We start from the raw sequence: 15203 nt of genomic DNA, 5'->3' as shown, positions 1-15203 counted from the left end.
GGTGCTGTGTGCTCAGTGTGCTGAGAGAGAGGGAGATAATGCCATGCTGCTCTATCTCTCTCTTTCCTCTGCTCTTTCTCTGTCTCTCTCTCTCTCTCTCTCTGTCTCTCTCTCCTATCCTCACTCTCCTCTGCTCTCTCTCTCTCTTTCTCTGTCTCTCTCTCCTATCCTCGCTCTCCTCTGCTCTCTCTCTCTCTCTCTTGCTGCTCTGCTCTCTCTCTCTCTCTCTCTCTCTCTCTCTCTCTCTGCTCTCTCTCTCTCTCTAACTCTACTCTCTGCGTTGCTCTCTCTCCTCTCCTCTGCTCTCTCTCTCTCTCTCTGCTCTCTCTCTCTCTCTCCTCTGCTCTCTCTCTCTCTCTCTCTCCCAACTGTGCTCTCTCATCTGCTCTGCTCTCCTCTCTGCTCTGCTCTCTTCTGCTCTCTCTGCTCTCTCTCCTCTGCCCTCTCTCTCTCTCTCTCCTCTGCTCTCTCTCTCTCTGCTCTCTCTCTCTCTGCTCTCGCTCTCTCTGCTCTCTCTCTCTGCTCTCTCTCTCTGCTCTCTCTCTCTGCTCTCGCTCTCTCTCGGAGGAAAGATGCTAATTGAGTTAATTGTGTCAGCTCTGATGATAAAAGACCCATTAAAACTGGAACAGCCTCTAAAGTGGCACGATGTGATCTTGGGGAGAAACAAGTACATCTGTTGAGCAGCATTGTTTTATGTACTCTGGTGTTTGACTACTGTGCTGCACACCTATGGTCATGATCTTTAACTATTTCCTCATAACTCTGTCCCACCTGAAGAGAAGACATGTTGTATTTCCTCTTAACTCTGTCCCAACTGAAGAGAAGACATGTTGTATTTCCTCTTAACTCTGTCCCAGCTGAAGAGAAGACATGTTGTATTTCCTCTTAACTCTGTCCCAACTGAAGAGAAGACATGTTGTATTTCCTCTTAACTCTGTCCCAACTGAAGAGAAGACATGTTGTATTTCCTCTTAACTCTGTCCCAACTGAAGAGAAGACATGTTGTATTTCCTCTAACTCTGTCCCAACTGAAGAGAAGACATGTTGTATTTCCAACTGAAGAGAAGACATGTTGTATTTCCTCTTAACTCTGTCCCAACTGAAGAGAAGACATGTTGTATTTCCTCATAACTCTGTCCCAACTGAAGAGAAGACATGTTGTATTTCCTCTTAACTCTGTCCCAACTGAAGAGAAGACATATTGTATTTCCTCATAACTCTGTCCCAACTGAAGAGAAGACATATTGTATTTCCTCTTAACTCTGTCCCAACTGAAGAGAAGACATGTTGTATTTCCTCTTAACTCTGTCCCAACTGAAGAGAAGACATGTTGTATTTCCTCTTAACTCTGTCCCAACTGAAGAGAAGACATGTTGTATTTCCTCATAACTCTGTCCCAACTGAAGAGAAGACATGTTGTATTTCCTCTTAACTCTGTCCCAACTGAAGAGAAGACATGTTGTATTTCCTCTTAACTCTGTCCCAACTGAAGAGAAGACATGTTGTATTTCCTCTTAACTCTGTCCCAACTGAAGAGAAGACATATTGTATTTCCTCTTAACTCTGTCCCAACTGAAGAGAAGACATGTTGTATTTCCTCATAACTCTGTCCCAACTGAAGAGAAGACATATTGTATTTCCTCATAACTCTGTCCCAACTGAAGAGAAGACATGTTGTATTTCCTTTTAACTCTGTCCCAACTCTGTCCCAACTGAAGAGAAGATATATTGTATTTCCTCTTAACTCTGTCCCAACTGAAGAGAAGACATGTTGTATTTCCTCATAACTCTGTCCCAACTGAAGAGAAGACATATTGTATTTCCTCATAACTCTGTCCCAACTGAAGAGAAGACATGTTGTATTTCCTTTTAACTCTGTCCCAACTGAGAAAATAAATGTTGTGTTTCCTAGGAACCTCGAACAGGTGAGTGAAGCTAAACCCTCTCTTCTCTTCTCCCCATGTCTCTGTCCCAGGTGGACCGTCAGTCCCAGTTTATCCAGGGCTACAGAGTTCTGTACAGGCAGATGTCTGGCCTGTTTTCCCCAGGACCCTGGCAGACCCAGGATGTGAAGATCCCCTCAGAGCGCAGTGTGGTCCTCTCCAACCTCAAGAAAGGCATCATCTATGAGTTCAAGGTCCGGCCCTACTTCAATGAGTTCCAGGGCATGGACAGTGAGTCCAGGTCGGCTCGCACCACAGAGGAAGGTAAAGAAATCACCATGTTATTTCATGGACATTTTCCTCCGTCCAGATTTAGAATAACTGTTTGACATGTTTCCCTGTAGGGCGTCCAATTGCCATGATATCATACATGTCGCTCACAATACTCTGTCTCTGTGACATTTTAGAGCTATTGTGTGTGTGTGTGTGTGTGTGTGTGTGTGTGTGTGTGTGTCCTGCCACTGTGTAGCATGCTGACCTTTCTGCTGTGCTTGATTGTTTATGATTGTTTCTGTTGGCCCGCTTCTCATCCATCACCCTGCAGCCATGAGCTGAGCTGTGATTGGACACAGTGCTCGCTCACTTCCTGCTGGGAAGTGAAGCTGTCACCCTCAGCCTGACTCTGACATGACATGACAGGGCCAGAGAGAGGCATGCTGCACACTGATACACACACACATGCACACACACACACACACACACACACACACACACACACACACACACACACACACACACACACACACACACACACACACACACACACACACACACACACACACACACACAATCCATACCTCCAGGCCTTGGGCCAGCCTGTTGGATCCTCCATACTTTCCCACTTCTAATGGAGTAGAACTGGGATTCCCATCATTACCTGTTACACTAAGAATAGGCAGATGAAAGTGCTGTAGTTGTACATGCTGTACCTATTCATGTGATGAAGGTGTATAGTAGGTTAGACAAACATGTACAGTCCATGCAGGGGAACACGACCAACATAAACACACAGATAGCCCAAGGCTATGTCCTCCCTCCATTCCTTTCCCTAAACAACCACATCCAGCCCTGGGAAGAGAGGAGACAGTTCAGATCCGGCTGCTGTGATAGGTCCATTTATTTCCCCCAGTTTCAGTGGAGGAGTCCTGTCTCCTGTGACCAGCCCCTGTATGCTGCAGCACTATGTATGTTGTATGTTTGCTATGTATGCCCTGTGACTGCTTCATCTCACACGCACACACACACACACACACACACACACACACACACACACACACACACACACACACACACACACACACACACACACACACACACACACACACACACACACACCGCCCCACAGCACCTGCCTATCCCAGCTATTACCAGCACTGATAAAACTCCCTGCCTCTTCTCTGTCTGCAGCCTGGGCCCTCTGAGAGATCTAGCTCTTTCTATTTCTGTCACAGCAGAACCTCTGTGTGTGTCGACCCATCCCAGTCACATGCAGAGGCAGAGAGAGGCAGAGACAGACAGAGAGAGGCAGAGACAGACAGATAGAGGCAGAGACAGACAGATAGAGGCAGAGACAGACAGAGAGAGGGAGAGACAGACAGAGAGAGGCAGAGACAGACAGAGAGAGGTAGAGACTGTGCAGGAGGTTCCTGTGAGACCATGAGACAGACACTGTGAGACCACGGGACAGACACTGTGAGACCACGGGACAGACACTGTGAGACCACGACACAGACACTGTGAGACCACGGGACAGACACTGTGAGACCACAGGACAGACACTGTGAGACCACGGGACAGACACTGTGAGACCACGGGACAGACACTGTGAGACCACGACACAGACACTGTGAGACCACGGGACAGACACTGTGAGACCACGACACAGACACTGTGAGACCACGGGACAGACACTGTGAGACCACGGGACAGACACTGTGAGACCACGGGACAGACACTGTGAGACCACGGGACAGACACTGTGAGACCACGGGACAGACACTGTGAGACCACGGGACAGACACTGTGAGACCACAGGACAGACACTGTGAGACCACGGGACAGACACTGTGAGACCACGACACAGACACTGTGAGACCATGACACAGACACTGTGAGACCACGGGACAGACACTGTGAGACCACGGGACAGACACTGTGAGACCACGGGACAGACACTGTGAGACCACGGGACAGACACTGTGAGACCACGGGACAGACACTGTGAGACCACAGGACAGACACTGTGAGACCACGAGACAGACACTGTGAGACCACAGGACAGACACTGTGAGACCACGAGACAGACACTGTGAGACCACGGGACAGACACTGTGAGACCACGAGACAGACACTGTGAGACCACAGGACAGACACTGTGAGACCACGAGACAGACACTGTGAGACCACAGGACAGACACTGTGAGACCACGAGACAGACACTGTGAGACCACAGGACAGACACTGTGAGACCACAGGACAGACATTGTGAGACCGGTGGAGTTAGTTAGTTTATTGGTAATAGGGGTATGGAGAGTGATTTAAAACTCAGTGTACATCAGCTAACATTATTATAGCATCCACATCCCCAGAGCATCTCCACCAGGAGGATGATAGGATAATACCATTACTCTACCCTCTGTCATTCACTTTGTTTCTCTCTTCTTCTTCTCTCTGGTCCATCTGGAGAGGGGAGGCAGACAGTCAAGCCAAGGGGATGATAAATAGAACACATTCTACGGATAGAACATTCTCTTGAACACATTCCAGTGATATGAAGTCCACTGACAGGGACTCAGAAGGGACCAGAGAGGCCCATCTAGTATGATAAACACCCAGCCAGCCTGCCTGGTTCTTGGGGGGAGTTAGAATCAGTAGTCAGTGGGGGTAGGAGGCCAACAGTACAGTATCTACCGCCTGCTGTCTGTCTTTTCCCAGCATAGAAAATTAGTTACTGCATATCTCAATAGCTCTGAGGCCCAGATTAGCACTCCACTGTTTAGTATGGGAGTGATGGCAGCGTGTGTGTGTGTGCGTGTGTGTGTGTGCGTGTGTGTGTGTGTGCGTGTGTGTGTGTACGTGTGTGTGTGTGTGAGTGTGTGTGTGTGTGTGTGTGTGTGTGTGTGTGTGTGTGTGTGTGTGTGTGTGTGTGTGTGTGTGTGTGTGTGTGTGTGCGTGCGTGCGTGCGTGCGTGCGTGCGTGCGTGCGTGCGTGTGTGTGTGCGCGTGTGTGTGCGTGTGTGTACGTGTGTGTGTGTGGAGACAGAGGGTCACATTCCTGCCAGCCATACATCACTAGGTTAATGGCTATATTAGAGCAGCCGCCACTGTTCCTAACGAGAACTGTGTATTGTTTAGTGCAAATATGCATATTCATAAGCTGTTAAATCATTCATAACGTTAACTTTGAATGACATTGTCTCTGATGGCTGCTGCTACTTAGCGTTTTGTCACCTTTGTGTAATCTAACACAGCTGCGGAGGGAGGCGGAGGCCTCTAAGCATGCTGGGAGATGTGCTGCTCCGTTGGTGGGGGTTTCTAATATGGTGTTCATCATTGGAGCCGTTTGTCTTCGTCCTCCATGCCTGGTCCTCTCTTGGCCTTTTGGGGGTCAGTGTACCAGTATGACTCCAGTGAGGGATGAGCGTTGATCTGCAGCATGACACGTGCCATTTTGGAAAGGGGTGGGGGCTAGCTGGGGAAGGTGAGAGAGAGGCAGCCTCAGAGTAATTGACCTGTCAGCATTCTGCTGTGGTTTGACTCCCTTGCCAGTCGCAGCGGAAATGAGAAATACATTATTTTTTTAAACTTTATTTTCAGTTTGCTTCGTTGTTATCCGTTTACCCGCGCGCACGCTTGGTCAGTGAGTTTCTATGTGATGACAACGATGTGAGGTTAATAATGAAACATGGTGTCTGCTGTGGGCTCTGGGCCCTCTCTCTCAGGGGCTGGTGTCTGCTTTGGGCTCTGGGCCCTGTCTCTTAGGGGATGGTGTCTGCTGTGGGCTCTGGGCCCTCTCTCTCAGGGGCTGGTGTCTGCTGTGGGCTCTGGGCCCTCTCTCTCAGGGGCTGGTGTCGGCTGTGGGCTGTCGGCCCTGTTTCTCAGAGGCTGGTGTCTGCTGTGGGCTCTGGGCCCTGTCTCTCAGGGGCTGGTGTCTGCTGTGGGCTCTGGACCCTGTCTCTCAGGGGCTGGTGTCTGCTGTGGGCTCTGGGCCCTGTCTCTCAGGGGCTGGTGTCTGCTGTGGGCTCTGGGCCCTGTCTCTCAGGGGCTGTTGTCTGCTGTGGGCTCTGGGCCCTGTCTCTCAGGGGCTGGTGTCTGCTGTGGGCTCTGGGCCCTGTCTCTCAGGGGCTGGTGTCTGCTGTGGGCTCTGGGCCCTGTCTCTCAGGGGCTGGTGTCTGCTGTGCGCTCTGGGCCCTGTTTCTCAGGGGCTGGTGTCTGCTGTGCGCTCTGGGCCCTGTTTCTCAGGGGCTGGTGTCTGCTGTGGGCTCTGGGCCCTGTCTCTCAGGGGCTGGTGTCTGCTGTGCGCTCTGGGCCCTGTTTCTCAGGGGCTGGTGTCTGCTGTGGGCTCTGGGCTCTGTCTCTCAGGGGCTGGTGTCTGCTGTGAGCTCTGGGCTCTGTCTCTCAGGCCATGTACAAACCCCATCTATAGAGCTGTTCCTCGCTTTAGAGCCCCCCTCCCCCCACCCCTGCTCTCTACCCCACTGGCTTTAGTTCCACCTGGCTGATCGATGAAACCAGTCAATATGTTTACCTAGCCTCGTGTTTCAATTCTCCCAAAAATAAATGTCTTCATATTTTCCTCACGTATGACTGCACTGCTGTACAGCTCATCCTATAAGCCTGTTGACCCACATGCCACCCTGGCTGAGTCAATGTGGGAGTCATAGCTTGACTGAGGAGACTTGTCTGACTCTGCCTGGCTGTTACTCTGAAAATCAATAGCACTATTCTGTGTGTGAATCCCTCTGTGTTGGAGCAGGAGCAAGGGCTGGGATATTAAATCATAGTGAAATGTTAAAGATGGACATGTCAGACCTGCCTGTTCTCCATGTAAATCCCCTTCTAATGAGCTGCTGCTCTCCCCACAGCCACCTGTGTCTTCCACCTGCTAACAACTACACACACTCCCAACACAATAAAGATGAGTGTGAGAGAGTATGAGTGTCTTGCGTGTGTGTGTGTGTGTGTGTGTGTGTGTGAGGTTGTGTGTGTATCGGAGAATGGAATGCTATCCCTCTTCCCTGACCAGTCTACCCCCCCCCTATCTGTCTCCCCTCAACCCTAGCTCCCAGTGCCCCTCCCCTGCAGGTTACAGTCTTGATGGTGGGCAATCAGAACAGCACCTCCATCAGCATCTCCTGGGACCCCCCTCCTCCAGACCACCAGAACGGCATCATCCAGGAGTACAAGGCAGGTTACTGAAAGAAGATAGACTGGATGTAACCTGATGACTCTGGCTTACTGAGATGCCATCAGAATCAATATAATACTCTACCTGACGCCACTGTGACAGGACGCTCTATTCCTCTCTCCCTCTCTCTCCCTCTCTCTCTCCTCTCTCCCTCTCTCTCTCCTCTCTCTCCCTCTCCCTCTCTCTCTCTCCCTCTCCTTCTCCTTCTCCTTCTCCTTATCCTTCTCTCTCTCCCTCTCTCTCTCTCTCCCTCTCCCTCTCCCTCTCCCTCTCCCTCTCTTCAGATCTGGTGCCTAGGGAATGAGACACGCTTCCACGTGAATAAGACGGTGGATGCAGCCATCCGGTCGGTGGTTGTGGGGGGGCTTCAGGTGGGGGTGCTGTATCGGGTGGAGGTTGCCGCCAGCACCAGCGCAGGGGTGGGGGTCAAGAGTGAACCTCAGCCCATCGTCATTGGTAAGAGACGGGGAAGGGGAGGGGGTTAGCTAAAGGGAGATTTATAGTAGAATGATGTAGGAATGTAAAAGTGGTCTATTGATTACTCATCCATAATTACAGAAAAGCCCATTTCACTTTTGACAGATATCGTAAAAAAATTTAAAATAAATGAAACATTACTGCAATTAACATGGCCTCTAGGCAGTGAACACAAAATGCTCAATATTATCACTGATTGGGGCAAAAGTATTTACTATTAGAGAGTGTGTGACATGAATGATCAGTCAGACTGATTGTATTTAAACCATACCTCTGTTATTTTGATATGTAGCTGCCGGGCTGTGGTGTAGTTCTGTGTGATTTATGTGGACCAGGGGCAGATTGTCTGATTTCACCCATAACTGATGGCTTGGCCTATAGCATACTCTTATTTCCCCAATGTCACTCCTATAATCCATCTCAGTTGTCCAAGCCAAAGATTGCACATATATTGTCATGTGTGCTCTTCTGGGAACCAATTCTTATTGCACTCCATGAAATAGTGTCAGGCAGACAAGTCAGAGTGAGCTTCGATTGGAAGATCGATCCGGAACAGGGTGTGTGCCTCTCATCTCACATGGTCTATTTTACTGAAGAAAATTAGAGTCTGAGCTAAGCAAACAGCAGGATCACCTGAGGGGTTGTCATCAGCTTTTAGGATTTCACCTCCCTCCCCTCTCTCTGTCTGCACACCCATGTTCTACTCTCTCAGTCAATATGTTAGCTGTAATTGACAAGACTCTGGTATTGCCTCTATGTCTTATCGTATCTACTGCTCTATACCTGGAGCCCAATCCTAACTACAACTCTGTGCATAGAATTCACATTTTCCTGTTGAGGTCGAAGGCATATCTTGAGGTAGAATTGAGCTCTTAGTGAATATGTGGGGGGGACAACATGGTTTATTACAAAATGGTTTATTACAATGCTGAATACTTTTTCCGCATTGTTTTTTAAACAATCAACCTGGTATACACACCCTCACACTGGTTCCTCCTGCCCCTCCTGTCGCCCCTGTCCCTCCTTGTGCCCCCTTGCCCCTCCTGTCCCTCCTGTCCCCCTTGCCCCTCCTGTCCCTCCTGTCCCCCTTGCCCCTCCTGTCCCCCTGTCCCCCCTGTTTCTCCTGTCCCCCTTGCCCCTCCTGCCCCTCCTGTCCCCCTTGTCCCCCTGTCCCCCTGTCCCCCTGTCCCTCCTGTCCCCCTCCTGTCCCTCCTGTCCCCCTGTCCCCCTTGCCCCTCCTGCCCCCCCCCCTTGCCCCTCCTGTCCCTCCTGTCCCCCTTGCCCCCTCCTCCTGTCCCCCTGTCCCTCCTGTCCCCCCTGCCCCTCCTGCCCCTCCCCTGTCCCTCCTGTCCCCCTGTCCCTCCTGTCCCCCTCCTGTCCCCCCTGTCCCCCTGTCCCTCCTGTCGCCCCTCCTGCCCCCTGTCCTGTCCCCCCTGTCCCTCCTGTCCCCCTGTCCCTTCTGTCGCCCCTGTCCCCCTGTCCCCCTGTCCCCCTCCTCCTGTCCCTCCCACCCCAGGTAAGGACTTCCGTGACGTGATCATAAGTGGGAACAGGAACAACAGCATCACGGAGCAGATCACAGACGTGGTGAAGCAGCCAGCGTTCATAGCGGGGATCGGAGGGGCCTGCTGGGTTATCCTCATGGGCTTCAGTATCTGGCTGTACTGGAGGAGGAAGAAGAGGAAGGGGCTCAGCAACTACGCAGGTTAGACCAGCAGACTGGAGAGTACACACAGCAACTACGCAGGTTAGACCAGCAGGCTGGAGAGTACACACAGCAACTACGCAGGTTAGACAGGCAGACTGGAGAGTACACACAGCAACTACGCAGGTTAGACAGGCAGACTGGAGAGTACACACAGCAACTACGCAGGTTAGACAGGCAGACTGGAGAGTACACACAGCAACTATGCAGGTTAGACAGGCAGACTGGAGAGTACACACAGCAACTACGCAGGTTAGACAGGCAGACTGGAGAGTACACACAGCAACTACGCAGGTTAGACAGGCAGACTGGAGAGTACACACAGCAACTACGCAGGTTAGACAGGCAGACTGGAGAGTACACACAGCAACTACGCAGGTTAGACAGGCAGACTGGAGAGTACACACAGCAACTACGCAGGTTAGACAGGCAGACTGGAGAGTACACACAGCAACTACGCAGGTTAGACAGGCAGACTGGAGAGTGCACACAGACACCAATTCTGCACACAACATACAAACTGTACTGTACTTGTGCAAATACACACCCTACCTCTGGGAGCTTGTTTTCTTGCCACCAATGCAGAGTACTCAACAAACTTCCTCATTAGCATCACTATGCTTAAAATACTTATTTATTGACTCTATTGTGAGGGGATATTTCTATTGTCTGAGATGGTGAGGCTCAGATGGAATATCTTGAAGCAGAGCAGAGTCTTGGCGCGAATCAAGTTGTGATGTTTGACACATCCTCCCACGGTGTTGATACTAGCCTAGGGTGGCATGGCCTGAGTGGGTCGCTGGTATAACTGACTCTGCTGGTCTGGCCGGTCACTCAGGACTGAGCCATGCTGGAGCTGGAGCCAGTCCATCCATCCTCCTACACACCGACCCTGACATTTCAGACTGAGTGTGGGTGCTCGACCCCAGTCAGGACAGTCAACCACCATGGACAGCCTTCCTCTGCCAGCCTATTTAATTAGAGAGTGGGAAGTAGATGGCACATTAGCAATGCATGTAATGTTATTCAACAATGGCTTTAGGACTTTAAATCAACAGTACAAGAAAAATAGTTCTCTCTCTCTCTCAATAGTTTGTATTTTTTCTTCTTTCACATCTCTTATTTAATTCCTTCAGCAATTTGACTTTAGAACCTGAACAGTTTCTTGATGTTGCCACAGTCAGTCAAATGGCTGTAACCTGTTCTTAATTTCTGTTTGTTACATTTTGTGTATGTTGTGTTATCTTGTTGGTGCTGTCTCTACATCTCTGTGGCTTCTGAGCTGCTTTTTGGGTCATGTTGATGGGCCCCCTCCTCTGGCCCCCTTTGGCCTCCCTATCCCCCAGCCCCAGTGTGCAGAGCTCCCCCAATGCACTGCTTACAGCACCTCTGCAGGCTTTTAACACACAACTTTTCTGTCTTCTTGTTTTGCAGTTCAGTCCTTCACCTTCACCCCTGCAGGTACTGTTCATTTGTCCGTCCCCCTCCCCTCCCCTCCCCCTCCTCACCTCCTGCCACAGGTCCCTCAACTCTCCTCTCCTCTCCTGCCTACATTATATATGTTTGACAGACTCCAGGCCTTGCCCAATACAAATCAAATCCCTACCTTGAGGTGGCAAAACCCCATATTTCACACCTGTTTCCCACTGGAAGAGATTGAAATAGCTCCTGCCTAAATTCGTACTTTGAAAATGTTCTGGATTTTTAATTGGGCAGGGCCTGAGCACTGCAAACAACTGTCCCTATCCCAGCTGAGTCATCAGCCTGGTTGTCATACTGTACTGTGTTGCTGTGTGTCTATGTATGGGTGTTTTGACCGTCAATGTTTCAATGAACATTCGTCTGTCTGGTATCTCTGTTGCGTCTCTCCTCTTGATGCTAGTGGGTATTTCTCCTTAAGATGCTTGACTCCCCTCTTGATGTTCCTGTGAGATGTATGCATTGGGCTTGAAGGGGTCCTTCTCTTTCTACAGGTGTTGGTGTTGGTGTTGATTGGTAGTTATATGTGATTATGTTCCCCCTCTGAAATATCCTCAATGGCTACTTGTTTGTAGTTTTGATGGTAGTTTTCTTTATCCCTCTTCCTAGTGTTAAGTTGCTCCTCTACTCTATATGTCCTGGACTAATATGCTAATTGCAGTTAGTTTGATAACTGTAACAATGTTATCCCTATATTGTAAAGCATTCATAGTACATGCTCTCCCAAAGTGGACATGACTGGCACCAACGTTGAGCAAGCAAGCAATCAGCCTCGGTCTCTCGATGGAATAAACTGTAAATACAGGAGAGAAAAGCCTCTGTCTGCTCAGTGTACTCTCCTGGAGAAACAGAGGGATGCGATGGAGAATGGAGAAGAACATAGTCCATTACAGATTAAATGAGTCCCTCAGACTGGGGTTCCTCTCTACTGGTCCAGTACCAGCAGTGTGACTGAGATAAGGCCAGTGCAGGGAGGCTGGCTGGGGGTCCTGGCTGTAGTCTTGCCACTCCAGTCAACACATCCTCTCTGTGATACACCCTCTGCTATAAGGACACAAGGCGAGACCCAAATGCAGACACAGGAAGCAGATGGTTGAGCTCCGATATGTATTAATCCAAGGGGTAGGAAAGAGGTAGGTCTAGGGACAGGTGAGAGTCCAAAACAGTACCAGACGAAGGGCAGTCTTGAGGTCTGGCCAGGCAAGGGGTTCAGTAACAAGATCCCAGTCCAAACAGTACCAGATGAAGGACAGTCTCGAGGTCTGGCCAGGCAAGGGGTTCAGTAACCAGATCCCAGTCCAAACAGTACCAGACAAAGGACAGTCTCGAGGTCTGGCCATGCAAGGGGTTCAGTAACCAGATCCCAGTCCAAACAGTACCAGACGAAGGACAGTCTTGAGGTCTGGCTAGGCAAGGGGTTCAGTAACCAGATCCCAGTCCAAACAGTACCAGACGAAGGGCAGTCTCGAGGTCTGGCCAGGCAAGGGGTTCAGTAACCAGATCCCAGTCCAAACAGTACCAGACGAAGGACAGTCTCGAGGTCTGGCCAGGCAAGGGGTTCAGTAACCAGATCCCAGTCCAAACAGTACAAAAGGATAGGCAGGCTTGAAGACAGAACAGGTAGAATGGTCAGGCAGGTGGGTTGGGAGTCAGGACAGGCAAGGGTCGAAACCAGGAGGGCTAGAACCAAAAGGAAAAATGCTGATTGACTTGGCAAACAAGACAAACTGGTATAGAGAAACACAGGGATAACTATACCAGGGATAATAAGCGACACCTGGAGGGGGTGGAGACAATCACAAGGACAGGTGAAACAGATCAGGGTGTGACACCTGCTTCTCTCCCCGATCTCCCTATTCTCACCTGGTGCTCTGGCCGCTGGGAGATAAGTGATCCACTCAAACATACTAGGGAAACTGAAGAGTGTATGTGTGTGTATTAGATTGTAAGCACACTGCACTGAGGCTAGAGGATCAGGGTGGTGTCCACTGGAAGATGACATTTGAGTCAAGGACTAAAAGGGACGAATAGGACTGGTTTAGATAGATTTAATATGAAAATGATGGTGGTTGTATTTTAGTGGTGTGTCATTTTAGGGTGTTCGCTAGCTAGGAGCTAGGAGATGAGGTGATGCCCACACAGTGTCCTCCCGTCTGTCTCCTACAGTAAAGCAGTCATACAGGAGAGTAAATCACGGGTTTGTGGAGGCACGCGGCCAGCAGGGGAGAAGATTTGATGGAATTTGTATATGCTGATTATGTCCTCCCCCCTTTAATGGTTATTAAAGGGGATTCATCTGTATTCATATTGGAGAAAGTGCTTATCTGGGCACAGCCACGTCAGGCTGGCTAACATTAAAGTCCTCCACAGCAGAGCAGAAATGTGTCTGAGCACAGATATGGACATCAGAGGTCTCCCCACGGCAGAGCACAGTATCAGCCTCCGTATTCCCTTCTCCCTCCTCTTCTTCTTCTCCTAGTAAATGGAGAGAGAGAGAAAGAGAATAGTTTATTGGTAGTGGAACAAAGAGAAGTAGCTATAGAGTAGTTGTCAAAGCTGAATGCAAATAAACCAGTGTGGTATGACTGAAGCAAAAGAACAGTAAAGGTTTAAGAAGGGAGTTCTTATTTTAATCATTATCCTGTGTTGTGGTTTGTTTTACTCTCATACTTCAACATGCTCATGTACCATTCAAGAATGATTATGGTAAAGATGTTTTGGTTGGTTGAATCTGTAGTGGTTGATGACACAGTGGAGAGGTTATCCTACCAGCAGCCCCTTTCTGTGTCACACCCAAGCCACTTCCTTCATTTAGAAAACCCCATCTCCTCTCCTCCTTTCTTCTTGTTTTCTTTGAGGACTTTATTTAGCCCGTGCCTGGGCTTGTCGGGAAATAAACCTGAGTGGGGGAGAGGAGAGAAGAAATGTTCAGCCCTCCTCTTCCCTTTAATCTCCATCTAGACAACAAATGAGCCAAATACTATCAGCTCCTCAACTCAAGCAGGGTTCTCTTTTGTCCTTCTCCCCCTGTCATCTGCACAGGGTGATTTCCAAAACTCTGGGCTTCTTTACCTCTTTTCTTTCTATTTCCTGTGATCCATTGAAGTTTTACATTCTCAGTCTTCTGATGTATTCTTGTCATCATCCGTGTTGAGCAGAGATGAAACGGTCTCTTACTCTGAGCTGCTAAAGTTTTACTAGCTGCTGACAAAGACCCTTATTTATTATATATAGATCACTGTAATGGAACAGGCCACATCATGGCTTCTGAGAGTCATGCTAGTCAGAGTACCCTGCTACTAGAGGGATCTGTAACTCACTCCCATCCAGCCCCCACACATCTAATTCTACCTGACTAATGAGCCCTCTGCCTTTTCTAATCATTTTGTTTTTCTAATCACAAATCCGATAATAACTCAAACCAACATTTTTTAAAATCAAATTAGTTTCTGCTCTGATCAAGCATCTTGTCCTTGGGAGAAATACACTACGTGTCACTTTATGCAAACAAATGCAATCTGCTAACTTATTCACAGCATCTTTTTCAAATTTCCATGATAAGAATGGCCACTGTGAGGCCTCTGCATTCCGTAGTGAAGCCATCAATATCCAGCCAGCTGCAGAAGACATTGGGAGGACACATGAGTATGGGGTGTTGTGGTCTGATCGTTCACAAGGAGAATTCCTGATAATGATTGGGTGCTAAAATCATCAGTACCCTCTCTGTTCAACTGGTATTAGTGTTGGTAATACAGACTTCATGTGGTCATCAATGTCATTGAAACTATGTGAAAACTCAACGTATTACTTTGTCTTTTCTCTCGTCCTTTTTATGTCTTGGCACCCCCTCTTTCCTCTCCTCCGCTCTGACCCCAGTGACGTTCCAGCGTGTTGACGGAGGTCTGATGAGCAATGGAAGGTGAGTGTTGTTCCCGTCAGTGTTCCATCAGGGACAGAGAGCCCTTCTCTCCACACGCAGAGCCGAACAACTCCACACTTATCATCAGTCTGCCAATCAAAACCCACAACATACACAACACATCACCTCTATTCTGAAGGGCTTTCAAACCAACTCCCTAACACCCAGCAACCCAGTCAAACATTATGCTATAACATAATGCTATAACATTAGACTATAACATTAGACTGTAACATTATGCTATAACATTAGATTATAACATTAGACTATA

The 15203-nt window shown here is 49.1% G+C and overlaps 1 protein-coding gene across 7 annotated transcripts in view; it reads left to right on the top strand.

Annotated features, from left to right (window-relative positions):
* The window catches only part of robo2 (roundabout, axon guidance receptor, homolog 2 (Drosophila)), a 388246-nt gene that overhangs the window by 305553 nt on the left and 67490 nt on the right, over positions 1–15203 (top strand). For 5 of the 7 annotated variants that reach the window (XM_042296385.1, XM_042296386.1, XM_042296387.1 and 2 more), the window contains exons 15-20: positions 1979–2210; positions 7227–7351; positions 7637–7808; positions 9346–9534; positions 10969–10995; positions 14890–14932. In XM_042296385.1, coding sequence (XP_042152319.1) covers positions 1979–2210; positions 7227–7351; positions 7637–7808; positions 9346–9534; positions 10969–10995; positions 14890–14932 — 788 coding nt within the window. The remainder of the gene's footprint in view (positions 1–1978; positions 2211–7226; positions 7352–7636; positions 7809–9345; positions 9535–10968; positions 10996–14889; positions 14933–15203) is intronic. The other 2 variants (XM_042296388.1, XM_042296384.1) reach the window with 1 other exon arrangement.

The sequence above is a fragment of the Oncorhynchus tshawytscha genome, linkage group LG13 (genome assembly GCF_018296145.1).
Source record: "Oncorhynchus tshawytscha isolate Ot180627B linkage group LG13, Otsh_v2.0, whole genome shotgun sequence".
In the NCBI taxonomy this organism is placed as follows: Eukaryota; Metazoa; Chordata; class Actinopteri; order Salmoniformes; family Salmonidae; genus Oncorhynchus; species Oncorhynchus tshawytscha.
Note: the sequence above shows the minus strand (reverse complement) of the source record. Positions and strands in the feature narration are given on the sequence as shown.